At 50.0% G+C, this 27,450-nt stretch overlaps 1 protein-coding gene across 7 annotated transcripts in view; it reads right to left on the reverse strand.

Moving 5' to 3' along the window:
• Positions 1–1,197: 1,197 nt before the first annotated feature.
• The window catches only part of SHROOM3 (shroom family member 3), a 116,104-nt gene continuing 89,851 nt past the window's right edge, over positions 1,198–27,450 (reverse strand). For 4 of the 7 annotated variants that reach the window (XM_085579420.1, XM_085579421.1, XM_085579425.1 and 1 more), the window contains 9 exons: positions 27,311–27,439; positions 19,693–19,824; positions 14,448–17,655; positions 12,254–12,330; positions 8,476–9,372; positions 7,011–7,508; positions 6,070–6,220; positions 2,706–2,978; positions 1,198–2,179 (listed from right to left, as the gene is read on the reverse strand). In XM_085579420.1, the coding sequence (XP_085435546.1) occupies positions 1,820–2,179; positions 2,706–2,978; positions 6,070–6,220; positions 7,011–7,508; positions 8,476–9,372; positions 12,254–12,330; positions 14,448–17,655; positions 19,693–19,824; positions 27,311–27,439 (5,725 nt within the window). In that variant the 3' untranslated portion in view covers positions 1,198–1,819. The remainder of the gene's footprint in view (positions 2,180–2,705; positions 2,979–6,069; positions 6,221–7,010; positions 7,509–8,475; positions 9,373–12,253; positions 12,331–14,447; positions 17,656–19,692; positions 19,825–27,310; positions 27,440–27,450) is intronic. The other 3 variants (XM_085579422.1, XM_085579424.1, XM_085579426.1) reach the window with 2 other exon arrangements.

Consider the following 27,450-nt stretch of genomic DNA (forward strand, 5'->3'; position numbering starts at 1 on the left):
CTCATGTAACCAGACCCAAAGTGCAGATTTGTGTCAGTATGTTTACAAGGACTGGACAGTATGTGTAAAATTCTATCCCTGGTATTCCTGCCCCATGAAATCAGTCTAGAAAATTCTGGGTTTCCATTACCCTCTAGTTTCATAGCCACAAGTGAAAAGCAAGGTGGGATAAAGAGCAATGAATGCACTCCCCTTTTTTCCAGAGATAAAAGAAGTAAATATTTTTGGCTGAGAACTAAATCTCCAGGCTTGCCTGATGTTTAATTACCTTCCAATACATATCAAGGTGTACTTCTACCAAACTCAGTAAACTTTGCAGTTAGGAGGGTGATTTTTGAACAAAACTATGCAAAGAGAGTTATTCTGTACTTATCACAAAAATTGTGGCTTTAACTAATTTTTCACTTGACATATAAGCTGTTATAAAAATATCAGTGACTATCACTTGCCTCATTAGCTGATGTGTCTCTGTACTGTGGGAATACACACACAGGACTTGCCTTGTCCACCCCAAACTTGCTGGAGGTGCTCCCCCTGAAGCCATGCATGTTCCTGGAGTAAACAGGCAGATCCTGTTTAGATGGAGCCTCTTCCTGACCTGGGGATAAAGTGCAGGACTTGTATTTTTCAGGAAAGAACTCACTGAATGGAAAGTACACAAACACCTTTCAGATCTACCACGTCTTTGTGAGTTGTTTTGGTAAGTGTAAGATGGAAGGGTGGCTGCAAAAAAAAAAAAAAAGAAAAATCTGGATTAAAAGTGTTTTTAAATCTAAAAATTAAACTGCAGCAGTGGGGAGGTTTTTTTTTTAGGGCAAATGAAATGTGTTGATTGGATGGAAACAGCTCCCCCCACTGTTTCCCTGAAACTCTACTCAAAGCAGGGCCTATAAATCATGTCAGTAGAGATCCCTGTCACACCTCAGGGAACTCTTTCAGGCTGCAACAGAAACACAGACCACAGCTATGAGTGTTCAAAATCAAGACAGAATTTCCCCCACATTCCTGCAGTGAATTTTGTGCTTCATGCTGGCTTGGACTCCTGACATGCAGGTTGCCATAAAAGAAGTTGGAACTCCAGACTCAGAGGATCACAGGATCCAGAACAGGAAAAATTTGTTACTTTAGTGGCCAAAATCCCCTTTCTAAGGCCATTTAATGGTATCTTTAGCATGTGTTGAAAAAGGGTGAAGCTGGTTCTGGTAGCCATTTATTATATTAAAAAACAACCACAACAACAGCAACAAAACCACGATGAGATGTTTCAAGCTACTGCATGACTATCTTTGGGGTTCCCTCTTTTTGTTAAGGTCTTCACAAAATACAAAATTAAATGTCTTTTCTACATACAGAACAAAGTAGAATCAAGTAACTGATTAGAGTATATACAAAAACTTACAAATTCTGTCTTGTTCTTTAAAAAATATAAATATCAATAATGTTCAGTAAAATGGGTTGGTTTTATTTTTAAGGCTTCATTCTTAGATCCTTCATTATTTAATGAGGTGTCAGGTAGGCAGAAAAGGGAGGGAAGAGAGGAGGTCATGTTTTTTATTAAAAGTCATGTGTTTTAATTCCTGTGAGATTCTTCCTCATCTCAGGCAGGAGGAGATCTCCCTCCACATTGATTTAAGTTTCCGGGAAGCAGAGGTGGAAAGGAAGGAAAATAAAACCTTTATTATTGCTATTTTTTTTTTTTCCTTCATTAAAATCTTGGTTTAGACCTGTGTCTGTCCATGGTCTTTGAAGAGGACCATCTGCCAAGTATGGGATCAAAGGGACTCGGGCAGGGTTATATCCCAGCTCCACCTGGAACAGGTTAGAGCAAGGAAGAGGCTGCTGGAGGTGTTTTACCACCAAGCCCGGAGGAGTTAGCAAGTGCTGCAGCCAGGGCAGCAGCTGCTGCTGCATCCCTGGGCGTGAAGTCCGTGGGGAGACTTTCCATCAGGCACTTGAGCTGCTCCTGGCCCAGTTTGATTTTGTCATCGAGCTCTCGCTGCTCTATGAGGAGCGCAGACTTCATCTTCACAAAGTGCTGGTAGTCCTGGAGCTGCTCCTCAGAGAGGTAGTTGCCCAGGATGTCCAAGACCACCCGTTCCCGACGGTCGAGGTTTTCCTTTAGCTCCCGGGCGTCTTCGTGCTGGCCAGCCAGCAGCTTCCGCTTCTCGTTCAGTGAACTCTGCGCACCAGAGAGAGCCCTTCAGTACCAGCAGCACCACACTCCCTGAGCCCCTTCCTTCCTCCCAGCACCACCTCTGCAGATGGCTGCTAAGCTCCCAGACAAGCAGTCAAAAGCCTGACAGGAGAGGATGAATTCCTCATCACAGAATGACTGTGAACCCCACTGAACTGGACTCTGAAATTCCTTGCCAATGGGAGGCAGAAAGTGATGCAATACAGTCAGGAAACCTCGCCTGAAAGCAACAACTACCAGGAAAATCTGGTTTCAAAACCACCCCAAAAATGTTAAAATGTGGCTGGCCCCAGCACAGCTGCTCTGTGTCCAGACAAAGGCTGCAGGATCCCAGCCATTTATATAAACGGGGATGAAGACTCGCAGGGACAATGCCTGAGCTACTGCTGGTACAGGAGAACCAAAAGCCCTGTGCTGCCCTCCTGGCAGCCCCTGGAGGTCACTGTAATGCCGTGGTGGTGGTGGCTGCTGCCCCACACCCCGAGCAGGCCAGGGCTGTGCCCATACGTACCCGCTCCTCACTGTTGGCGCTGTCCCCCAGGCTGCTCAGGACGTTCTCCACGCGGGCCAGGCGTCCCGAGAGGGAGAGCAGGAGGTTCACCACCTTATCCAGATCACCAATGAACATCTTGTACTTGTCAAACTCGTTGGGTTTGCACAGCGTGCTGATCAACAGCTCCACCTCCTCTCCGAGAGCATTATTCATCTTAATGTCAGCAAGCAGGCCCTCCTTGGCTTCCTTCAGGATTTCCAATTTGTGGGTCAAGCTCCCGATGAGCTCAGCCTGTTGGAGGGGAAGCATTGCCACATTGGTTGTTACCAGCATCATGGTGACAAAAGGACATGGCTGCAGTTCCTGAGGAGCAGGGTCAGGTCAGCAACAGCTGACAAAGAAGGAAGGAAACGGAGAAAATACTGGAATTCCCCACCTCGGAGATAACCCAAGCAGCCCATGAGGCTGCATGAGGATGTATTTGTTCAATGAACATTTATAAAAGATATCTCTGATTTGGTGTACTGTATTCTGATACTCAGCAACCTACAGGTGATTGTTCTGTAAAACCTCTGGGTGAAAAGAGCTGCAGCCACGTCTCTGATGTGCTCCTCACGCCCAGCCTGAAATGCCTTGAGCTGCACCAAACAAGTGCCTCGCACACAGAGGCATTGAGGAAGCGTTCACACCAAAGATGCTCTGGATTTACTCAGTGTCTGAACACAGAGAGTCACCTTGTGACTCTCATTTCGCAGAAACACTGACATCTATTTCCCTGCCAAAGAAAAGGAGGCCCCTGGGGTTCGGTTACTCCAGGAACAGCAGGGCTGCACACATGCCAGAGATCCTAATTTCTGTTAGGATTTAGTGAAAAGACACATGCAAAAGCAAGTCTCTGGCCTAGGGCTTGCAATTCCTGCTTCTGTTTACTCAGAACCAAGAGCACCGCAGGCAGCAGCAGCTCTCTGTGCAACAGGCAGGGATTCTCAGTGTCTCCAGTCCATGCACTGCTGAGGCACAAACACCTGTGTGTTCATCTACTCTGCACACAAACACCGCAGGATGGAACAAATCAGTCACAAGGTGGCCTGAAAATATTTTCTCAAAGCCCTCTTTCCATCAGAACTGAGTGTTATTCCAGGCAGGAGGCAGTCTTGCCCCAGAGGAGGGAGGATTTTCAAACACCAGCCAGGCTGGGGTCACTGAGCTGGCCCTGGTGCCCAGGGTGGGCTGGCAGTGAGGTTCCCAGCTGCTTTGGCAGCAGGGAGCACATGGCTCTGTGAGGCCAGGCACCACTAGATGGAACACTTGGGCGTGCATTGCTCTGTGGCTGCACTACTACCTGCTCTCCGCTGCCACACGCATGCAAAGGCTGAGCAAGCCAGTAAGATTCCCTGAAAGCTAAGTAAAAGGCCAGTAAGATTCCCTGGAAACAAACATCCACTCCCTGGAACGACCTCCACTGGCTAGCAGGGTAGCTCAGGGGAGAGGGAGCAAAGGAAATACTAAATCCCAACTCCTACGGGCCAACCAAAACTCCTTTGTGGGCATTCTTCCCTCAGAAGTACCCAGAGACAAAACCCAGTCCTTGCCCTTCCCTGGGGCTATGATTCTAAAGCCCTCTTCCCAACAAAGATCCACAGCAGTTGATTGCTGGACCAAATCACGTGGAGCAGCAGGAAGGATCCATGTTCAGGGTCACAGTTAGGTAGGGAAATCTCTATGGCAGGACTCCATGGGGTGATCTCAAAGTCTGGCATTAACCTCAGCAGGTTTTCAGGTGGATAGAGCTGCTGAGAACTGGCAGCTGTTCCTCCCTGCTCCAGGAGATTTGCCCTCCAATTGCAGCAGGAGGCTATGGGGCTCCTGAGAGTGAGGTACCTTTGTTCTGAAGGCCTGGGAGCTGGAGGGGCCTGTGACTTAGCTTTGTATTCATTAATTGGTGACTCTCCTGCAATCCCAAATACCAGCCAACAGAGCTTCTTTTCATACTTACAGTAGAAACGTGCTTGGTTTATCCAAATGATATCCCACAGGCGCTGCCCTCAGGAGCCCCTTCTCAGGTAAGGCTGTGCAAGTGTCCTGCACACAGACCACGAGCAAAGAGGCCAGACTGTCCTGCCTGGGCCTAATCACTCCTGTCTCTTTCTGGCTTTCCATGCAAACGTAACCTTTGAGGCCTGGGACTTGTCCTCCATGGCAGGCTCATGGTACAGCACCCTCATCTTGTTCTGCAACTCTCACCTTGGTATAAGGAGGCAGATTTGGAAGGGAGTCCAAGGAATGCTATGGATTTGACAGGGGCTGCCACTCCCTTTGGAGCTGGGTGCTCTACAACCAGTGCCTTGGGCCACATGATGAAAGAAGCAGGCAAAGGTCCTGGGCAAATGCTTTTGATTAGTGACCCACCTGTGTATTTGTGACCCAGAATCTGTGTAGGGCCACAGAAAGAGGAGGTGGTGAACAGAAAATGAAATCTGGGCTGTGCTACACTGTCCACGGCAGTGTGGGATGGTTCAGACTTAGAGGCAGGCATGGCTGCTTTTGACAGGAAGGTAGGAAGTGTGTAGGAGAGGCACAGACAGGCCACAAACACCTGCCTGTGGCCCCCTGGGATGTGGGAGCTAAGCAGCATGCCTGTAATTACCAGGTAACTAATGTGAGACAACCACAGGGGCAAATTAGAAGGCCCTGCAAAAGCCCTGGAAGCAGAGCATGGAAGCTTCCAGCAAAAGCAGCAGGGGGCCATTCCACAGTGAAATGTAGCCTCAGTAAGAGAGCAAAATGTGTCCTCCCCTCCTGCCTGTTCTCTGCCCTTCCAAGCCATCACATGGAGGTTGTGCTGACTGAGCCACTGAAGCACACGGGGCTTTCAGTGGGGCAGAGAAACAATAAAGTCTGGTGGACAAAGAGTAACCCATGTTTCTTTGGATGCAGTGAGTGCAGACAGCAAATGAAATGGGTAAAGTGACTTCACTGAAGAGGAAAGTCCTGGGAAAAAATCTCCTGCGCTCAGTGCAGTCACTAGCTGGACTCTGTGCTTGTTTCCAACCCAAGCTGGCCTTGCACAACTGGCTTCGCCTCCCCCTTTTCCTTCCTTGCTGCAGAACAGGGACTGCTCCTGACAGTCTGCACACTCAGCATTTGGTATGATCCAGGCCCACCTCAGGGTGGTGCAAGATTGGTACTCAATTTGCAGTGAGTAATTCAGATTAACGCTCTTATACAATTTGGGTCACTCTAACGAAGCTTCATGGGCAGCCTAATCGCTCCCACGCAATTTTGGGTGCTGCCAAAAGCTGACATCAAATAGAAATGCACTTCAGGGCTTATTGTTATTTCAGGAATGTGAGCAGCAAACAGTGCTGTGGGCTGAATTTACCTTTTTCTCATTGATGTCCAGCAGTTCTTCCTCCTCACCTATTTCTTCTGGCAAGTCCTTGATTTTATTCAGCAGTTCTGCTTTGGGTGCTGAAACGCTGTAGTAAGCAGGACAGGTGACCAGGGTGACAGGAGCTTCCTTTCCCTCTCTCCTACACCAGAGTGAAGAAAAATCAAGAGTTCAGTCTGAGCCTGACTTTTCCCATTGTTTGGATCTGTGGTTTTACCAGGACTCCCTCTTTGGTACCTTCCAAGGTGATTACCCACCAGGACAAGGCAGATTCCTGCCATCAGGGGGTGCGTGCCAGCTGCTGTCCCAGCACAGCACAGCCACTGGCTTTAAAGGTGAGTGGACACACTCTGCACAGGATTTACCTTGCTGAAGGTCAGCTGGCACAGCTTGGCTGGAGGTGGCCAGACTGACCTTACCTGGCATCATGCAGTACATCTGACTTTTGGATAGTTCTCCAGCTGCCACTTGGAATTATCTGTCTTGAAAAGCCTACACTGGGGGACTTGGGCTGATCTTGTAAGTAGGTCCCCTCAACCCTCCTTCCTTCCAGAATTTGGCCTCTTGTTATGTCTATGCCTGCCATTCTTTTCATCCTGATTTTACTTTACGATCTCTGTTCCTTTCCTTTGGACTGAACTGCTTCAGATTACTCAAGTTCAGATAGCAAAACCCAGTTGTATCTCCAGAGATGTTTCATTTCCTGCTCTTTTCCTAAGCTCAGCATCATTCTCTACACAGCCCAGAGAGGTGAGCTCAGAGCCCAAGCATAGAGCCCAACTCATGGGAAAGGCTCTTTGGAAATGCCCTGCCAGGCCTCATACCTCTGAACTGCAGAACTCACTCTCACCTATAGACATAGACACAGAAAAATTTGGCACAGGCTGTCCTGAGAAGCAAGGGAGCAGGGAGCTGTGCCCAGCAGTGCTTACGTGTCACCCGCCACGGCCGTCCTGCTGGCTTGTGTCTGTGACATCTTCCTCTTCATGTTGTTCTCCTTCAGCACACTGGTTCCACCGGGGAAGATCCCTTCCATCAAGTCCATGGTTGTTTTCATTTTGGAATCCGGATCCAGGATATCAGCCAGAGACTTGTCTTTATGGACTATTTCTTTTGCTAGAGCTTCTGACTTAATATCCTCTGGGGTCTTGTTCTTTGCCTTCACTGGGGGTGCTGTGCTGGTTATCATGGAGTCCAGGCTGGCATTTTCCAATGCTGGCTCTCTGGGGTTACCTTCAGGCTGAGTTTTGGGCTGTCTCTCAGTGCTCTGAGGTCCTTCTGGAGAAGCAGGGGATTGGTGCTGCTGATCCACAGCAGATGGAGAGTCAGTCCTCTTTAATGGGGTTGGCCAGTTATTTTCACCGGTGCTGGTGCGCAACCCTGTTATCTCCCTCTTGGCCGGGAAAGCTTTGGGAAAGCTTTTGAAGCTGCTATGGACAGAAACATTCTGTGAGATGAAGAGAAACCTACCAGCCAGGACCATTGTGAATACACTGTATAGGCCTACAAGAAGCAAGTTTTCCTTCTCTCTCACTTGTTTTTGTGTCTCGCTTCTCATTCCAATATGGAGGGTCCACAGTGTGAAGCCACTGGCACCAGAATTGTTTTGTCCCTTCAACCTGGGCACTGCTGGATTGTCCTTCCAACACAGAAAGAACTAGTAAACACCAAGTCACTTTGTTTTCCACTGGCAGGCTGGGGACATTGTGCCTTCCTGCCCAGGAGTGCCATCCTGAGCAGCCTCTACCCCATTTGTCCTTGCTATGTTGGAAAGCCAATCACTACTACAGCCCCAGCCAGATTCTTCCCAGATGGCTATCAGAGCAGCTTCCTAGGAGCGAGAGAAGCTGTGCTGAGTTAAACCTCCTGGGCACCTCGCCCAAAGTCCCGTCCTTCCGAAGAATTCCCTATACAGCCTGACTGTGACATATTTGCATTGTCATTTCTTGGCAGACAGTCACCGCTTCCTAACAGCGTTACTTTGTGCCAGGTCCAAAATATATTCTGGGAAACACTAACTGTTTGGAGAAACCCATCATGGATTTTCACAGCTGTCTCTCAAAACCCAGTAACTGGAAGGAGCCAGCAGCCATTCCGGCTCTGTGCTGGAGAGAGTCAGAAGCAACCGCACGGAAATGTGCAGGGAGAATCAGCCCAGGGGTGGTCCCCCATAGTTCCCTGTCCTGGGAGTTTTGGGGAGCACTTGTCAGAGCACCTGCTGGTGGACCAGCAGTGTATCTGTCACTCCCTGTCCCCTGACAACGTGCAAGCTCACAGCCTGCCCGGCAGCTGAGGGTGCCACAGCCCGAGCAATGAGCCCCATCTGTCCCAGTCCTGCATATCTTACTGTATATGGCCCTGCACTGCCCGAGCCGCCGCGCTCCAGCCTGCCCTTACCTTGCGCCGGCCTCCTCTGGGAGCCGGGGGGATTTGTCTCCAGCTGCCCCCTTCCCCTCAGCAGGAGGGGGAGGAGGAGGGAATTCCTCAGCGCCGTTGGGAGAAGTGCAAGAGCTGAGCTCGGGAAGAGGATGGGATGGCGGTGGCGGGGAGAAGGGCGGTTGGGAAGGCGCGACGAACACCTCGTCGTCCTCCTCGTCCTGCAGCGACGGCGGGGGTGTGAGCTGCAGCCCCGACTCCGAGATCCGGAGCTGGGTCATGGCCTGGGGAGAAGGAGTCTCTGGGTCGGAGGAAGTGCTGCTCTGCGTGGGCAGGGACTGCCACCTCTGGGAGGGCTTTGGCCCGGCCGCCGGAGGAGACACCATGGCCCTGGCGTAGCCACTGTCTTTGGCCGAATGAGCCCACGCCACTTTGGGTGGGAGGGACCTGTGCAGCAGCCCCGCTTTCCTCCTCCACATCATCTCTTCCGTGGGAGTCTCGGGGGATCTGTCCTGGACAGCATCCAGAGGCTGTGCCTGAGTGCTCCCGCTGCCCTCAGGGGGAACAGCCTCTCGTTTGGCATGGTGCTGTCTCAGACCCTGGCTGTCAGCTGTGCTCTGCAAGTCTGAGGGAGCCTGGGCGGGTGTATTAGGGGAAGAGTGGCCAGGCCCAGAAGGAGTAAGGTTAAGGAACAAGGGTTTAAAGCCTTGCTTTTGCTCAGGATAGTGACTCCTTGCCTCTGTTGGGACTGGGAAAAATGCAGAAGTCCTGCTATCTGGCCTGGAAAGTTCTGAGAGCTTGTGATTCTCAACCAGCGGGGGAGGCCCGGCGACAACCTCTGTGCTGCGGAGGGGATGGGGATAGTAACTTGTGAATGCCATTTTCTCTGAGTGGCTTCTTTCTTTCTTGCTGAAAGACCTGAATACCAAGAGATAGACCATGGTAAGATTAATAACTCATCAATGAGCAGGAAAACTTATTGTGCACCTCCTTAATGGGCAAGTTATCAACACTACCAGAGGCCAGCACCACTGCCTGCTGGTCTATGTGAGGTACAGCTGAGCTTTGAAACTGGAAGTGAAATCCTGAGCCAGACCCACTCCCTCTCACCATCTCCCATAATTTTCAGTGCGTGCTACATCACACACGTGGCACGTACCACAGCAGTAACTCAATGGAAAAAATATTAGGAGAACCTAATGGCTGGCTTCCTTTCCCACTCTGCTTTCAATTTTGTTTGCTACAGATGGAGTGAGTAGCAATTGTTGTAAGATAAACTATTATCTACCATCCAACTCCATTCTCAATTGCTTGTAATTTTAAGAATTTCAGCTCTGTGAGCCAAATGTTCCCATAATATTATCTGCTCCTTTTGGAAAGGTGCCATTAAAATGATTCAACTGTCTCCAAGAACAAAGCAAGGCCAAAAAATGCACTATTTTGACTATGAAGAAAACTGAAAAAAAGCTCTTGCAGCCTTGGAATCCTGTTAGAAGAAAGAACACCCTCAGACAGGCAGGTGTGACAAACACCAAAGCCAACACATTCTGACTGCAAGCAGATATTAAGGCTGCAAAGCCCATTATTCCTTCCAGGTCTTTTAGGGTGTTCACATGTGAGCCTGAGAAACAGCATCTGGCCTTTGGACTGAGGATTATGCTTGGAATCTAGAGCCAAACCTATTTGCCTGTCTACCTGTTTAGCTGGAAAACAAACTGAGCAGTAATAGTGGCACAGGCAGATGCAAGAGAAGGTGGCCTGGAACCACAAGGCCATATAATAAACCAATACAACGCCACACAGCTCTACTGCCAGTGCATTTTCTCTTCTTGAGATGCATTGTCAAATAATGCCCACGCTGCCAATCTGTGATGCTGGAGACTTGGGCCCCAAATTTGTTCTCAGATGGATTGGTACTAATTAAGAGTAACTCTGTCAAAGACATGGGTCGTTCTGGCTTTATTCTGGTGTGACTGAGAATAGAATTTGGCAGCCTGTGCCTGGGGGAGGGGAAACTTCCCAGACAGGCTGCTCTTGGTATTGTCTGTGGTTCCTGGACAGTAGCAGTGTGTGTTCTTTTCAGATGCTCAGTGTTTGTCAGGAACACCAGATGGCGATTCTCTAATTCAGAGATCTCTCCCACTGTGGAAGCAACTGTGGATTCTAAAACTGGTGGAGCAGTTCCCAATATTGTATGACACCTGGGGAACAGAGGAACAGCACGTGTGACTGGACCAAGTGATTGCTGACCAAGGTTTTTCTCTCTCAGCCATCTGACTGTTTTCCTCCTCCATCAGGAGAGGTAGTAGGCATGGTTCCATCTCCTCTACAGCACATGGGGCAGCTGTGTCCCAAGGAAACCTGGAAATGTAATTCCTGCTGCCTGCCTTGCCTCCCTGAAGGGTCCATGCATGGAAAATGCTTTTCCTATCCTTCTGTTTTATCTTTCGGGAAATCCAATTCTGAACAAGAAGGGAAAGCAACCTCCCATGTCCCGGAAGAAATGTGATTGCGGGAGCACAAGGGATGCCTATGCTGAACAAACATCATAAAACTGTTAATGACAAATAATCTTTGTGCAGTGAAGCATGAAAATGAGAAACCTGCATTTCGTGCCCCAGTAAACTTGTTTTCAGTCTGGGTGTTAAATCCCATTACTTGGAAAATAGGTTGGGGAAAGAAAAAAAATAAAAGGAAAGCACAAGCAGTGATTGAGCAGCAGGATGAAATGCCATCTCTAGGAGAGAAGGGGAGGCAGGAGTAATTGAAACAGCTGCATTGTTCTCTTAGGAAAAAACATGAAAAAGTTATTCCAAATCAAAGTAAACAAGTGTTTTTTAAATAATCCTAGAAGGATGTGCCTGAAGGCGGATTGAGACCCTTTAAAACAACATTTATGTGTTCTTAGGGGCAAAAATGGCCAGAAGTAAGATCGGCCAGAGTAGGAGCCTTCCTCAGCCTCCAGCTGTCACTCCCTGACCCAGAGCTGCAAGAAGAAACCTTTGGACACAGCAGTGTTAACTCCCACAGTGACCACAGAGAGGGCTGGCATTTACTGCCAGTTTGTGAGGAACAGAGCTCCTTTGTGAACAATGCTTTTAGTCCCTTTTGATGGCTTTTACTGTAATGGGAGTTAGCTGTTTGGGCACTCGGGGCTTAGGGCAAACATCTATTTATTATTTAAATGTAAATACAGCACGACCAACTTCAGTTCTCATTAGCTTCAAAACAATCAGGGGCTAAGTGGAGACTTACATAAGTCCTAAGACATTAAGTTTTGTGCTTACACTCTTCTATTTTTAAAAACATTTCTCTCTCCCCTGTTGCTGAGCAAAACATCCTGCCTGGATTAAGGGAGGCAGCCCAAAGGCCAGCTCCCAGTTGAGCATGATTAAGGAAATATTCTGGGTTTAGTCCCTTGCTTTTGGGGAGGCAGCATCCTGGGTGGATAAAACCAGCCAGAGTGGGACATGGAGGCATTTTTGCCTTTAGGATCCTTCAGTTAATGCTATCATCCAATGTGAGTTTCAACAGCAGACCAAACACACTGTAGTTACATAAGTGGGAATTTGCTGCACAAACTATGTTCAGGATGGCACGAAGAGGACTAGATAATAAATTAATGTCTGTGGTGAAAGAAAAAGCTTGTGACAACTCCTCCTAAATCTGCTGGGCACAGCACACCTGGAACTGTGTTTGTGCAGGCCTCAGCTCTTGACAGCCCATGACAACTGCTGCGGGCAGGGGGATGGCCAGAGCTGGCCCTGCAGTGACACAGGGGACATGGACACACACCCACCTGGCTCCTGCGCTGACCACGTAGAAAGGATCCCTCACCATGGGGCCGAACTCACTGCTCTCCCTTCTCAGCAGCTCCTGGGGTACCAAGACAGTGTCAGCAGCAAGCAGAAAGCAAAACAAAATACCAAAAGACTGATGAGAATGCCTTCCAAAGCCTGAGAACAAGTCATTCCCCATGGCTATCCACTCCTGCCTATCTCCAAACAAATTCCTGCAGTGACAGTGCAACGTGATTTGTATGCAGCCTGAAAGGAACATTAAGCACTGTACACAAGGCCCTGAAAAATGAACAGTGAGGCAGAGAAGTCTGCTGCTAAACTGGAAATGTTTATTTCCCACAAAAATACCTGGAAAGGCCAAAAGAAATCTAATAAATAATAAAAAAACCTCGCGCTGTTGGTTTGGCTTTGTCCCCCATATTTGTAGCTGTGGGCTTGCATTGGAGATGGATTAGAAACAAACCTTATGCAGAAAGCACTTCAACATATACTTCCCTTTCAAACAGACCCTATGGATTGGTGTATATACTGGAAGTCAAGTTAGGATTTAAGAACAGGGTTTTCACAAGTGCCTTGTTGCCTATGCCACTAATCCATGTTCCACAGGTGGTTACAACTAAATCCCTCTGGGAAACAGCCCTAAGGGCTCTCCCCTCTTCAGTGCCTGAATTAAGACCCTGTGAGCAGATCTGCAGTGCTCTTGACCCTCTTCCTCACTTTGGCTTCCAACAGGCAGAACCTCTGATTTGGCTGCTGAGTGTATGAACAATCAAAAATGAGCCACGAGGGGGAAATAAAGATCTCAAGAACGGCCCTGTACCTCCTGCCCACTAAGAGCTGGGCAAGGCAAAATGAATTGGGGCTGCTTGTCATCCAACCTGTCACTGAAAAGTACACTTTGGTGATTTTTCTCTTTCTGGATGTCTGGTTTTGTTGCTGCTCTGATTGTCAAGTGTGACAAAATGGCACAGATGGGCCTGGTGCCTGGCTGGGGTGGAAAAATACTGATGGTGGGATGAGACGGGGTGGTTCTGGAAGTGCATTCTGGTCACTTGATATTCACAAGCTGCTTTTTTAATTCACTCTATTTAAAGATGTGGTGTGGGAGCTGAGGGAGGATGGTGTAGAATGAAGCACATAATGAGTTTGGGAGGGTAGCTTCTTCCCCCCACCCCGGTTTGGTCCATTTGTGAGATGCTTCCCAGAGCCTCCTCTCTTGTCACTTGACTCAGGACCACTTCGTTGCTCCTGGATAATCTGCTCTGGGCCAGGAGTGAGTGCAGGAGTAGAAGGAGATGTCCTAGATCTCAGCTGCCCTATATGTGAGCCTCTCCAAACACTCAGCCTATTTGGGGCTAGGAGCCTGTCCACACATTTTGGTTGTTTGCTGCCTCTCTCAGTGAAGAATGGAGCCTGACATGGAAATAGGGATGGGGCAGCAGACCCAGGACTCCTGTAAATCCATGTGGCTCGACCAGTTGCAGTTTCCTAAATAGGTCTGAAGAGATTTCAGCCAGCTGAAGAGCTGGCCGGGGCAGTTGCTCTTTAAGAATTTAGCCTGGTTCTACTGTTTACCATCATCAGAGTCAGTCGAATTCCCCATTTGTGACATCAGTGCGATGTTCCCAACCACCAAGCAGGGGACATGGGAGGGCCAGGGTCTCTGTTCCGTCTTCTCTGTGATGTTTCCCTCCAGGGCTGGAGGCTAAACATGATGGTTATTTGGCAGTGCCTCTGCCCAGCACTTCCCAGCACTGTCAGGCACAGTGGGAGCCATGGCAATTCCAAGCAGCCTCTAATCCTCTCTAGTTTGCACCAGGAAAATGGGCTGAAGCAAATCACCATCTTAGTGAGACACTCCACCAGAAAAGTGCTCAGTGTTTCTCCTGTGCTGCCAGCAGGTAAGAACAAGACACCTCAGATGGGATGTCCAGAGCAGCAAGAACATACCAGCATATGCACTGGAATCCCAGCATCCCTGACACCCCTGACACAACCCAGCAGGGAAAGAGCTGAACCCCACCAGTGATCTTTTCATTCAGGTGCACTAAACTGCCTCAGCACATGCTGAATCTGTCTCTAATCAATGGAGGCCTGGCCATGACTGGACATCAGCCTGTTCTCTGACATCCCCCCAGTTCCCTGGTTCTGAGATGCCCACTTGTGGGTGCACATGACCCCCTTCCCACATACCTGGTGCTTCTTATCCGCTGTGGGAGATGACCTGGAACGTATGTGCACAGGGGCTGGCTGATTGTCGTACCTATCGAGCAAGTCTTCCACAGACACCGATTTCCCAGATTTCCTGGCAGTGGAGGGGGTTTCAAAGACCTGCTCCTGCTTCCTGTAGCGAGGCTGGCCCTGCATACCCAGCAGGTCTGTCTGCGTGCCTTTGGTGAGATCCGATCTGGGTCTGTAATCCCGGCACCTCTCTGCTTTGGGCCGGCTGGTGACCAGGCTGTCCTGGCGTCCTGGTACCTTCTCATCTCCGCTCGTGTCCAAGTAGTCCGTCAGCCCAGGGGGAAGGGTGGAAGACATCCGTCCTGTCCTGGATATCCGCTCTATGGACTCTCTGCGGCGGTACAGGTTCTGGTCCTGGAGGGAATTCATGCTGGAGGCAGAGGAAAGGCTCTGGCTGTCGGGGCCACCCAGCTGCAGGTAGGAGCTGTGGGAGCGCTCCCGGAGCAGTCCGATGTCCTGCGAGGATGGCCGTCGCCCCATTTTGCGCTCGATGTAGTCAGCCAGGGCATTCTGCTGGAGCTGCTTGAGCTCTGGCTTGGACAGGCTGGCTGTGGAGGAAGCTTTGCCATCCCTTTCAAAGATCTTGCGCCGGTCGGCCACCGTGTTCTCTGGGAAGATAAAGTGGATGCTTTTCTTCTGGAAGGAGAAAGGTGACGGCTCCCCGTCTGAGATGCCCACCTGATTCATCTTCTCAGGCTCTGAGTAGGAGCGCTTCTTCTGCTCCGCTGTCAGCCGCTTCCGGCCCCCGATGCGCAGCACATGCTGTGTCCTGGTGTAGTCCAGGCTGGAGAAGCCTCCTTCTGTGGGCGTGATGCTGTGCCTCTCCTTGGGGGTGTGTGGGGACGCCACCGTGCTCCTCATGCCCACGTGGGCCGAGGCAGGTCTTTGGGGCACCCTCTTGGGCGTGTTCCCGAACGGGGGGCTGATCCGCCGGAAGGAGGTGGCTCTCAGCACCCTGGATTGGGCATCTTTGATACTGTTCCTGTAGGCCCTGTTAAACGACGTGTCCAGCTGTGACCCGTGTACATCCTGGACGTTATCCTTCCAGAGGATGTCCTTCTCAGGCTCGCCTCCCAGCTGGAATGTGCTTCTACTCCGTGGAAGCTGAGCTGCCCTTATTTGCACCTCGTTTTCAGGACACAGGCTGTAGTACTCACTGGGTCTTGCCTGCTTCACCGAAGCCACCATCTGCAGCTCGGCGGGGCGCCAGTCAGCCTCTTCCACCTTCCCATTTCTGACAGATGGGCTGGAGCCCCTGCCTGGCTCACTGGGCAGCTTGCTCCTCATGTCCTCTGGGCTGTGCACAGAGCACCTCAGGCCGGCAGGCTGGCTCGTCCTGCTTGGCCCATAGTGCTGGCCAAAGCTTGGAACGCCAGCGCTCTGGGGCCAGGGAGCGCTCTGCTCCCGCTGCTCAAACTTGTTGACCTTCTCCAGCACCGAGCAGTGGAGCTTACCAGCCTCTGGTTTGGTGTAGGGAAAGCTTTGGGTGCTGCTGGAGCTGAGCCGGCTCCTCCCAAAATCCGAGATCTTTGGGAGCTGAGGAGAAGAGGGCTCTTTGCTCTTTGGCTCAGCAGTGTGGAACAGAGCCATGCTCGTGCCCTCCTCCTCCTGCCTCATGAAGGCCTGGGAGTCCACATCACTCCACTGCCTGTGCCCCTGTTCCCTGTGATCCTTCTCCTCTCTGCTGCTGCTGTTCAGGAAGGACAGTTTGGTATTGGAATAACCTTCGCCCAGTTGCGTCTCCCTTAGCTCGGAGCTGCTTTGCCTCCTGGAGCTCTCTGGGATGTTCTGCAAGGAAGAGAAGCCATACTGCTTGGGCTTGCTGTGACCCCATGGTTGGGCAGCCCCAGCGTCTCTCTCATTTACCTGTGCGCTGCCACTTTTCTCCTCCTGGGATCCAGGTGTCCAGTCCTCTTTGGGCTGGTAATGGGTTTTCCTCTCACTAGCATCCCTCAGCTGGGGTTGTGGACCCTGGAAAATGGGCTTGGAGGCCTGTGTGGTACCCGTGGTCTCTCGGTGGCTGTGTACTGCCTTGTAAAGGGGTAGCAGCTCCTCCTTTTGTGACACAGCCAGGCCCAGCTCCAGGCCTGCTGCACTGGGAGGTTTCTGCTGGATGAGTTTGGCTTCGTGCTTTCTCTCAGTGGCAGGGGGCTGGTAGAAGATGGTCGACCTGTTTGTAGTGCTTTGGTTTCCATTCTCATCCAAGCCCAGGGTGCTGCTGGCTACGGCCTTGTCGCAGGAGACCGGGAGGGCTGTGGAGTACCCACTTTCTTTGGCCAGAGCTGGGTAAAGCGTCCCGGTGCTGCTGGCAGAAGGCCGGGGCACCTGGGCATAGTGCGGCTCTGGGGAGGGAACAGCGTAGACACCGGTGGGCAGCAGGGGCTGCCCTGGCTGGGCCGCCTGGGAATAGCTCTGCTTGGCCTTTGTGGTGGGGCTGCTCTCCGGGCTCTTCTCCACCACGGTGTGCAGGTGCCCTTCTCCGAAGGGCGGTTTCAGCAGCGGCCCCTGGGACAGGGAGCTGATGAGCGGTGCCCAGGCCCCTTTTGGCTGGGTCCGGCCGGGCTTGTTGGGCTCAAGGCCGGTGCCTGAGCCGGGCCTCTCGTGGTGCCTGATGGCCGCGTAGCTGTCGCTGCGAGCGGGAGGCAGGGGCGGCCCCTTGGAGGGCTGGCTCTTGCTGTCCGAGGATCCCTGCGCTGGCTGTGCCCAGGAGGAGGTGGCGTTGGGCCGGCTGAAGGTGTGGAGCCTGCCGTGGCTGCGGCCATCACTGCCGGGGAGCTTCACCTCGTACTCCTGGGAGATGCGCTGCTGGGCGTCGTAGACCGTCCGGACGTAGCGGATGTCCGCCTGCCTCATGCCCTCCGGCAGCCCCCCGCGGGACTGCGCGCTGTCCAGGGAGCATGAGTGCTCCTTGCCCAGCGGAACCACGGGGTACTCAGGGATGCTGGAGTTGGTGGAGAAGGAGCTGTAGGCAGAGTCTCTCTTGCTGTGGAGGTGGGAGAGCTGGTCGATGCTGTTGGTGGATTTGGCTGGGGACAGGTGGCAAGGGTGGTAGGCAGGGGAAGAGTGGTCCAAGCTCTCCATGCTGCCCCGGGAGCTGTACTGATCGGGGCTCCTCCTCAGATAGCCATGCTCGTACGCAGAGAGATCACTGGTGGAAGAGCTGGGGGACAGCGAGAGAAGAGTGAAAACCAGCAGAGGAGAGGCACAACAACTTATAAGTGAGCTCAGAAGCAAGATGTTTAGTTTTGAGATGAAAACCCATATTTGGGCCTTGCTCCATCCCCTGTCTGGAGTCATCCCAGTTCACAAAGAGGAACTGCTTGACATTGCAACACATGGCTCTTATTTACCACAGAAGGGTGGGAGGGAGATACAGACAGAAAGATGGTGCATCTCTGGAGCCAGGGAGGATCTACCCCACCCAACAAACCCATCCAAAGCCCTTGGAAAGCTGAATGAGCGCCAACGCCACTGAGGAGGAGAGCAGCACAAGGGGCGTTGTAGGGGGAATCTAATCTCTTTCTTTTTTTCCCATTTCATTTCTTTTTATGGAGATGAAGGCTATGCCCTGGCAGACTTCCTGGAAATTCAGCTGTCCCAAGGATAGTTTGTTTGCTGCAAGAAGACTAAGCTGACAAGAGGAGAGATGTACGTGCCTGTGCCTGGAGTAAAGTGGGATGCAACCATAGAAACAGTCTGAGAATTCCCAGGTAGTCTGCACTGCCACCTCTTCTTGTAGCTTAGTAGGTACACCTTGGCACTTTCTCTGAGGTGTCCAAAGAGGACTCATGGCCACCAGAACCAGTGATCAAAAAAGAAGGCTATTCAGAGATCTTTCTATGCATGGGAAGGGAGCTCTTTGTGCCAGTCACACGGGGATGTCACAAACTTCTGCAGAGTCCCCTTCCAGATTCAAGCAAATACACTGAGGACTGGAGAGGGTAGCCTGAGGATTTCACTTTTCTTCCCTCTCTCCAGCTTCCCTTCCCTCAGGTATGACTTTCTCTAGTTCCCTGTGCAACAGGGACATGTGCTGTCCTGGCAGAGCCACAGGGAAGCAGTTGGAAGGAAGGGGCTGTGGCAGGACAAGGCACAGAGCTGGAAGCTGGCTCCAGATCACATCGCAAACAAGTGACAGACTCAGGGGAGAAGGCTGCTAAGGAGGAGGAAAGGCAGAAGGAAGGCTGTTCACAGCAGCCCTGCAGACAGATGCAGAGGAACACAGGCAGCAAGAGATATGGCAAATCTCCGGACGAAGCTGGTTTGCTCATTGAAATGCACCACTCTGTTTTGGATTCAAATAACCATCTCCCTGGCAATGCCTAGCACAGGCCTAGCCAGCTGGCCACTAGATGTTCCCCGTGCTCCTTCTCAAGCACCCAGGAGACAGAGCCGTGCTGCCAAAGGCTCTGCCAGGAACTGCCTGGGAAGCAAAGCCCCTTGGTGGGAAAGGAGTATGCTCCAGCATGAGCTGTGCGGGAGCCACAGACCAACACACTTTATTTTCTGCAACCATCTCCTCACTTTCTTTAATGCTCTTTTTTCTCTTTCCTCTTCTCTGCCAAGGATCAGTCTAGCCAGTAGAAGAAAGTGATGTTTCAATCCCAGAGTCTATAATGGAAAGCTTCAAACCCTTCTGCCTCTCCAGGGAAAATCTTTTAAGGGCAGAATTTAAACTTGTCCTTCCTCAAACTGCCCTGCACGTTCAGCTGTGATAGAGCTGACTCCTGCAAAAAGCCTCTGCCAAACCAGGAAATCCCTCCCTGAACTCCTCACCCTGGGAGCACTGTCGCTGATGCACTGTTAGCTGCTCTGTTACACTGACAGCTTCTGCTACCTCCACCCTTTTCTCCCTTTTTGTTCAACAGGCAAATTTAGACTTCGGATTTCTTTTCCTTTGCTGAGGAAACAACCATGCTGTTTCTATATGGGGGCATCCACAGAAAGCTCTAGCAGCATCCTAGCAGTGGGCTCCCATTTTTGTAGGAAAGGGGACTTCCTAGCTGCTAATCACCCCACAGAGCACTGTGAGGAAGACAATGCCACTTTATCTGGGAAACCAAACAGGAACTGAAGCCTTCCTAACTCTAATCTGAACCCTGGCTGTAAACCTGTCCAGCTGTATGGAGGTATCTGGTACCATTTTCCCACTAAACCTTTGCCCCCTCCCTTCCCTCCACAGTTATGCAATACTTACCTGGAGTGGTAGGACTGATGCCAAGGGGTGCCAAGCGTTCCCTGAGATATTTGCATCATGCTGGGATCGGGCTGGTTCTCTGCGAGTTTACTTGAATGCCAGGAGTGAGGTCGGCCTGGAGTTTCACTCCGCCTAGGTGAAAGCAGAAGGGGTTTGCACATCAGCAACAGGCCAGCTCCCCCCAGGAAGATGGATGAGAACTTCAACATTTAAACTGCTCGTGCTCATTTGTGCTTCATTGCTGTGGTTTTGTCCATTCCAAGCAAATCTCACAATTACAACGTGTGAATGTCTCTGACATTCACGCAACATGCTCCCTCTTGGATTTGCACAAGTGGGTCACTGAATGCCATGAGGGGGTGGAAGCCTGCAAAGGGACTTTTGATCTCTCCTCAGGGCTGCTAAAAATGCAGGATGAGACGTGACAACCAAGCGCTGGCAATGTGTGTCCCTTGCATCCCACCCCGGGCAGACAGCTGTCCCCAGGGTGTGTCCCCAGGCGTGGCACGGCTGCCCTTTGGTGCCTTCAGTCACCAGCAGCAATGCCTGTGTCTGTCAGCCCTGAGGAAAAAAAAAACCACTGACTCCTTATTTAAAGCACAGAGTGGTGCAATGGAAAGTCAAAGCAGGGGATTAGTGATCGAGTCCCCTGAAGAGGCCACACAGACTCTCCTTTGCCCCAGCCTTTGGGCTTGTCCTTAATCCTCCTGCTGCTTTCCATGAGGGATCTCTCCCCTGCTCTAGCACTCATTTCCACAGTTTCTCACTCTCTCCCTGGGAGAATGAGGAGCAGCACTGGACCTGTGTCCTATTGAAATGTGACAGCTTGCATGACAATTCTGCATGATAAATTTCTAAATAAATGCAAGAGGAGGATATGACACATCTTTAATCTTTGTCTCACTGAAAAATCCATGTTGATGTGTACAGCATGTCCTGAACACATCAGTAAATAGATTAAAATGCCCTTGGCACACAGACACTGAGAGCACTGCCTAAGACTGAGAAGAGGAATGGTACAGGAAAGTGCAAAAAGTTAAAAATGCTTTTTAGGGTCAGGTCCTTTCCTAATACCTTTTAACATCAGCACCCGCTGATGTTCGACAGCATGGAAAAGCATAGGCAGAGAGTGAGAGGCAGAGCCATTTCTCCAGCATTTCTTCCATACAGATTTCAGAAGTGCTGGTTTTTTCCTCATTGTCTGCTAAAAGAAGGAAGAAAAAGGGACATGCTTTTCCCTTTAATACTTTTGTATCAGGATTGTCTTAAGGGAAACTGGACTGGAGGTCTGCAAAGGACAAGTTGAACCCAACACCACTTTACCTTTATGTATGTAGGTGTGTTTAAGACAGAGCTCTTCTGTTAAGCTCCTTGCCCAGAAAACAAGGAACCTGGCCAGATGGGAAGTTGACAAAATTGGTTTTTAAGCATAACACACATTCTTACCTTTTCCACTGTAGACATTTGAAGACTGTAAATACTTTAGTGGATTACAAGCTATCAGCATCAGTTTTCTGCTTGGGAAAATGAATGATCCCATGCAAAGCATGTTATCCTTTGGTTTGATCAGTAGAAACAGTGAGGGAGCTGTGTAGCCAATCATCTGAGCCACAGGTATTCTAACTCTTTTGTTTGATATCCTCGTCATAATGTAACACATACACAGCTGTGAATTTTAGTCACAAGACACATGCTACCAGCTTAGCAGCTCTGTGTGGGATAACCTCGCACTTTTTCCACGACATACCCTATCTTGGAAACGTGGCAGATCCTGACTGATCCCAGACCAACTGGCTGAGTGATAAAACCTGCAAATGCAGCAGGTAATGCCAGACTTAAGTGAAGACAAATAAATCATTAGATCTTTAACTGGTGTTACTTTGGTGCAGCTAAGTAACAAAACCAGGAGCAACAGGTGAAACTTTGGCTCAGGAGGCTGTAGGATCTAAAACTGCAGAACTGTCATAATAACAATAACAAGAATAACAAACCAACCTCATCACCTTATCTTTTACATATTCTGTACTGTACTTTTGAAGGGGTCTGGACAATCTTACTACTGACAAATTCTCCCCTTCAAAAAATAGTCTAAGTGATCCCTGTCTTGTAAATGCCAAGGCTGGAAAAAGTGACTCCTGGTTCCTCATGGACACTTGCAGTGATCAGATAACCCAGGCATCCAGGTCAGGCTGGCATCATGACAAATGCTGGGGAGCGAAGATACCTGGGGAAGTCAACAGGACATGATGCAAGGCTGGCATCTGTGTGGCATCTGTAACCCAGACTACAGACCAGGTACTGCCAGTTCACACTGGAGACTGGAAAGCCAAAGGGAAAGGGATAGTCTAATCTTGTCCAGCTGCTGCTATATGGGTGCTCTCTGTTGCTGTGCTGCTGCTAGCGTTGGCAGATGGAAACACGGCTGGCCCAGCAGAAGTTCCTCAGTGGCAGCCTGGCACACTCTGGGAACAGTCTGGGCTGCAGGGACCACATCCACATCTCTGAGGCCCTTCACCAGGAACCGCTCTGCCGCTCGCTCTTATTAGCAAGAGCTGAGTGTGCTCTTCTCTGTAATCTTTGGAGATTATCTTTATATTGCATGCAAAACGGGAATGGAACATTACAAAGACAATTTGGCACTAACTCTACAGATGAATCAGCATCTGAGGCTTTCTTCACAGTGCAACTGAAAGGTTATCTTCTTCTCAAGGTTACAAAGTAAGAACATCCAGGCAAGTGTAGTCAGTCTGATGGCTGTTCTTCACGTACTGTTCCTTGCCTGTTCTGGAGTACACATACAACCTGACTGCTCTGCAAGTTCAAAAGTACCTCAAGCCCAGTGTCCTTCAGGAGTGCAGTCCTTCAGTGTGAAAAGGCCCATCTTCAACCAGAGCAAGCAACCTAGCTTCTTCAAATTTCCATTTGCATTTTTTCCACATCCTTAGAAAGCTAATAAGTGAAAGCCAGAGAGCGATGTTGTGGCTGATTAACCAGCCACTCACTGGTCATCAGTGCCCCAATAAATGGATCTTTTTCTACTCCCACACAGCTTTTCACCATTCTCACATCCAGCAGAAACATCATCCAGGTGGCTGAGAGAACTGTGAACAATGCTTCTTGTAGCACTGACCTTGTGGTTATTTTTTTTCTGTCCCCACAACATCCAAACCCTTCCACAGCAGAGACAAAGAACAATGAAGATGAAGGCAGCAAAACCTTTCAAGGAAGGCAGAATCCACCTGAGGATCCAGGCAGGAACAGTGGTCACCAGGACACATGTCCATGACCTGAGGAGATGGCTCGGACTAGCGGCTGTTGTTCATGTGTCCAAGGAAGATGGGACGGGGCAGAGAAGAGAACTAAGGCCAGAGGGTCACTCTGCCATCACTCACAACCCCAGTCCCTGTGGATGTGCTTCCCCCACCACCCCTGTGGCCGGGTGGCTGTGTGGGAGGTTGCTGGAGCTGGAAGGGATAGGCATGGCTGGAAGGGAATAGCCATGGCCTAGCCCATCATGTGGGGAGGTGGGAAGGGATGGGGCCCTGCAGCACAGACCCTCCCCTCCTGCAGGAGAAACGAAAGATTTGGATGCAAGTGCAAAGCTGGTGTCTCCTGGATCTGATCCCAGGCACTGAGTCACAAGAGAGAAAACCAAGAGGGCAGCTGCCCATCCTTACCACGTCATCCTCACAGCAGTCAAGATTTCAAGCTGGTAATAATTCTAACCTAACAAAACCCACGTGGCAAGGGCATTATATCCTGAGCCATATCCTGCGCATGCACACGGAGAGATCCTGATCCCAGCAATTCACCTGTACCCTCCTTGCAGGGTGAGTGTGCACCTGCACCAACAGAAAGCAGAACAGCCACTGAATTCTCATTGGAACAGACCTGTCTCCAAGATGGACACATCTAAAGGAGCAGGAGTATGACAAAGAGATGTTTTCCAGACACCCAAACGTGTGGCTGCAGCCTCTCTGCCCATCTATTAGGCAGGAGATGAAGGAAAAAGTAAAGCACTCAGAAGCCTATTAGGATTTCAACAGAGCGAGGCCACAATCTACTCAAAGCAACGTCGCTCTTAATTAAGGTTCAGTCATGGTTCTAAAAATAAGCAGAACAGACGAGGCCAATTAGAAAGGAGTCGCACCAGAATGGCATCAGCTTGGTGTGTCTTTCACTAAATCTCTCTTTTTAGGCTCACTAAGCCCTTCTGGGAAATTCTGGGGCAGGAAGGATGTGGAGTGAGCTCTGTCCCTTCACAATTTTGACTAAAAAGAAGGAAGATTCATTAGAAAGACCTGAAGTCTATGAAATGTTATTTCATACCATGGATTTTGGCTAATAGTGTCTCCTCATCTACAGGGGAAAGGGAGAACTATGCCCACACCCCCCCCCACCCCTTAATGCTCAGATGAAAATATTCCCTAAGTAAAAAACACACTGAAAAACCCTTCACTTGAGCACACCTGGGTGAAATGTGTCAATATGCTCAGTATTCTCATACCAGGAAACATCCTGCTTTTCCACAAAATGTTCATTTTGCAGCTCCTGCACCTGTGTGGTGTTTCTAGGTGACACGTCAGACAGCATTTGTTTTTCCCCTTGGACAAACATCACTGGGGATGTCTGGTTTGTATTAGACCATGCCCTGAGTGCCATTTGGGAACTGGGAGACACATACCAATCTCCCTCAAGTCTCTCTGGGACCAGGAAGAAGGGAATCAGAGGTTTCTGCTCAGAACTCCTACCATTACCATCACAAACTTTTTGGGAAAAAAACTCCCCTCCATACCACTGGGAAGAGAATCCCTGTGTGGAAGCAGAGATGACAAACATGTATGTGGATCTAGAGACAGATTTTTTTCTCCTGGTTTTTCTGACTGAAGCGCCCTCAGCCACAGGCTGCAGATGGAAGTGCTGGGACCCCTCAGAGGTGATGGCAGCTGTGAACAACAGGCGCTCCTTCATTGAACTTAGGAACAGTCAAACATTGTAATTAATGATTATTGGTCCTGCAAGTCACACCTCTGTGTTATCACATCCCTCTGGGAACCCCCACGCTGTCTTATCCAAGAAAGAGGCATTTATCCAGTGTCCAGCAAAGGAAACAGAGTGAGGGGCTCGCAGCTGGGCCGTGCACTATGGCTTCATCTTCCCTTCACCCCAGCGTGGGGTTGACAGGCAATATTTAGATTGAGGACTTTTCCCTACACAAAGAAAGGGTCCCACTGGCATTCCCTGACACTAACCAGACACAGGCTTCAACAGAACAGAGGTGATGTATACAAACCTCACTCTGCCTGATTACTGGGTTCAAGGACTTTGTCCTACTGGGATCTTCTGACAGCTTTCTGTTTTGAAGACAGCATTATCAAGCAACAGACTAAGTTTGATTCAAATTGCAAAATGAGGAGTATTTCAGATCTCTGTTTTGAGAAGTGCTTGCCACCAAGGTGGTCCATCTCTGCTGCTCCCACAGGGCTACAGCTTGGACATGGAGAAGCCAGGAGAGCCTTCAGCCTGGTACCTAGACCACACATAGCTCTACAATGAGGAGCAGGGGAACACTGGGTTAAAGACTCTGCAACTTTCTTCTTTCTGTAATTTTACTCTGTTTCCTTTGCTGGAAAAAGAGGAAGAAAGAACAGACATGGAAAAGAAGCAGCTGACTGACTTACAGTCTTTGAGGAGCCCTATTATTCTCTGTCTTCTCCAGGGATTCACATCATCTCCTCCAGAGCAAGGGCAGAAAATCCTAGCAGCCAGAGCCTGCAGTGGCTTCCCTGCCTGCAGCTCTTCAGAGCTGCACTGGCTTATCCAGACTGATGAACTGGCCCCACTGGCTCAATTCAATTAATTTTTTCTTATTCTTCTCCAGTCAGTAAATTAGTTAAAAAGACAGAAACCCAAGCATAGCTTAGATTCTTTCACAACCCAATATCCAACACACAGCAACTTGCAACAGGAGAGACTTGGAAACAATGGAAGGAATGCGTTTCCCTCTCCTTGTTCAGTGCTTAGGAGGAACTGGGGGGCTGGCAGCAGGAACGCTGCCCCGTGAGCCCGATTATCCAAACGGAACGTGGACAATGAGGCACGGCAGGTAACCAAGGGGATCTGCTGGGCAAGGCTCCAGGCAGCAGCTGGGCTCTCCTCTGAGCTACAGGGCTACAAATCACAGGCGACGCTCGTGAGCTCCACATCCAAGTGTGAGCTCCACATCCAAGTGTGAGCTCCACATCCAAGTGCTCATGGAGGAGTGATAAATGGGACAGAAGCAGCAGGGCCTTCAGGAGGATGTGTGGAGGTACTTGCACACGTCTCAGGGGTAACAGGGCGAGTCAAACGTGCCAGGGAACTGCATCCACTGCCTGGGCCAAAGCAAAGGCTGCTGAGTCTGAAACACCCTCCCATAGGCATATTCTTATACATTAGAGCAGCTTCCTGTTCATAACTAAAGCTCCAGCCTGGGTCAAACTGAGATATGCAGACACAGCTTCCAATGCCACTGGAAAAGTAAAGCTAAACATCGGGCTCTGCACCCAAAGGTAAATTTATCCAAGTGAAACACTAAACTTTGGAGCTTCTGTGAAGATCTGCTACTGAAGTGTTGGGCAAGAAGGATTTGCAGAGGGCATATGGTGAATGACTCATATATATGGAGTTATAGGGAGATGGTGGGTGTAGGAGAAGTTCTCTCCCAAATTCCCTGTGGGTCACATACCTGGGAAAATGCAGAGTCACACTCCTCAGTCAGAGATAAGCTTCTCCTCAACCAAATCAGCTTGAGGAGATATTTCAGCCTCTAAAATCTGCTATGCCCAATGCTGGACATAGCATCCATGAACTGCCTACAGCGCCTAGAAGCTGGAGCATCTCCACTGAGATCAGGGAGGTTGCTCCAGAGGTGCATCCTTGCTGATAAGATTAGAATGTGGAATTCCCTTCTCAGCTGCTCACTCACAGGCACTGGGCCACATTTCTGCCAGCTCCAGGAAATCAGCGTAGCTTCTTGACTTCAAATAAGTCAAGGTCTGACCCAAATGCAATGTTGCAAATAAAAGCCACTGCTTCCACTTCATGGTACAAATCTCAGAAGACTGAGACACAAAAATCTATGAGGTCACCCAGATTACAGCTGACTGATGCAAGAGGCTTTATTGATGCCAGCAAAAGCTCTGCCTGAGTAAATGCTGTAGGATTTGGTCCTAAACTGCATGGCCAAAGGAAGGGAGTCAGGCTCAGCCACTATACCAGTCAACCCAGAGCAGTTCAGGAAAGTGATTTCTGAAGACATTTAATTGTTCAAAAATGCAGACAGGTACTCAGAATTCATCAATGCCAAACTCACACTAAAATTCTGAAGAAGACAGGTGATTTTGGAATGCCAGGCACCTGAAGCTGGGAAGTCAGAGAAGACTTACATCACCTCTGTGGAGGTATTTGGGCTCAGCATTTCTGATGACCTTTACCAGTACTGACAAAAGCCTCTGAGGAGAAATTTCAGCACTCCTTCCCCATGAGTGCCCCTCAGGCACACTGGCAGCCAAAGCAGTAACTGTTTTCCACTCTGTCTTCACAGAGGTCTCAGGGACACAAACAAACACTTTCTCACCTGGTCTTCAGTCGTAACTTGACTCCTGTTGCCCACGTGGCTTTGCCGGGCTGGAAATCAGTGGTCACGCAGTCCGAGCTGAGCGGGCTAGGAGACAGCTCTGTGCATCCCTGTGCTGCATGGGTGTCCCTGCCAAAGGA

This window comes from Lonchura striata, chromosome 4, assembly GCF_050655825.1.
Source record: "Lonchura striata isolate lonStrDom1 chromosome 4, ASM5065582v1, whole genome shotgun sequence".
In the NCBI taxonomy this organism is placed as follows: domain Eukaryota; kingdom Metazoa; phylum Chordata; class Aves; order Passeriformes; family Estrildidae; genus Lonchura; species Lonchura striata.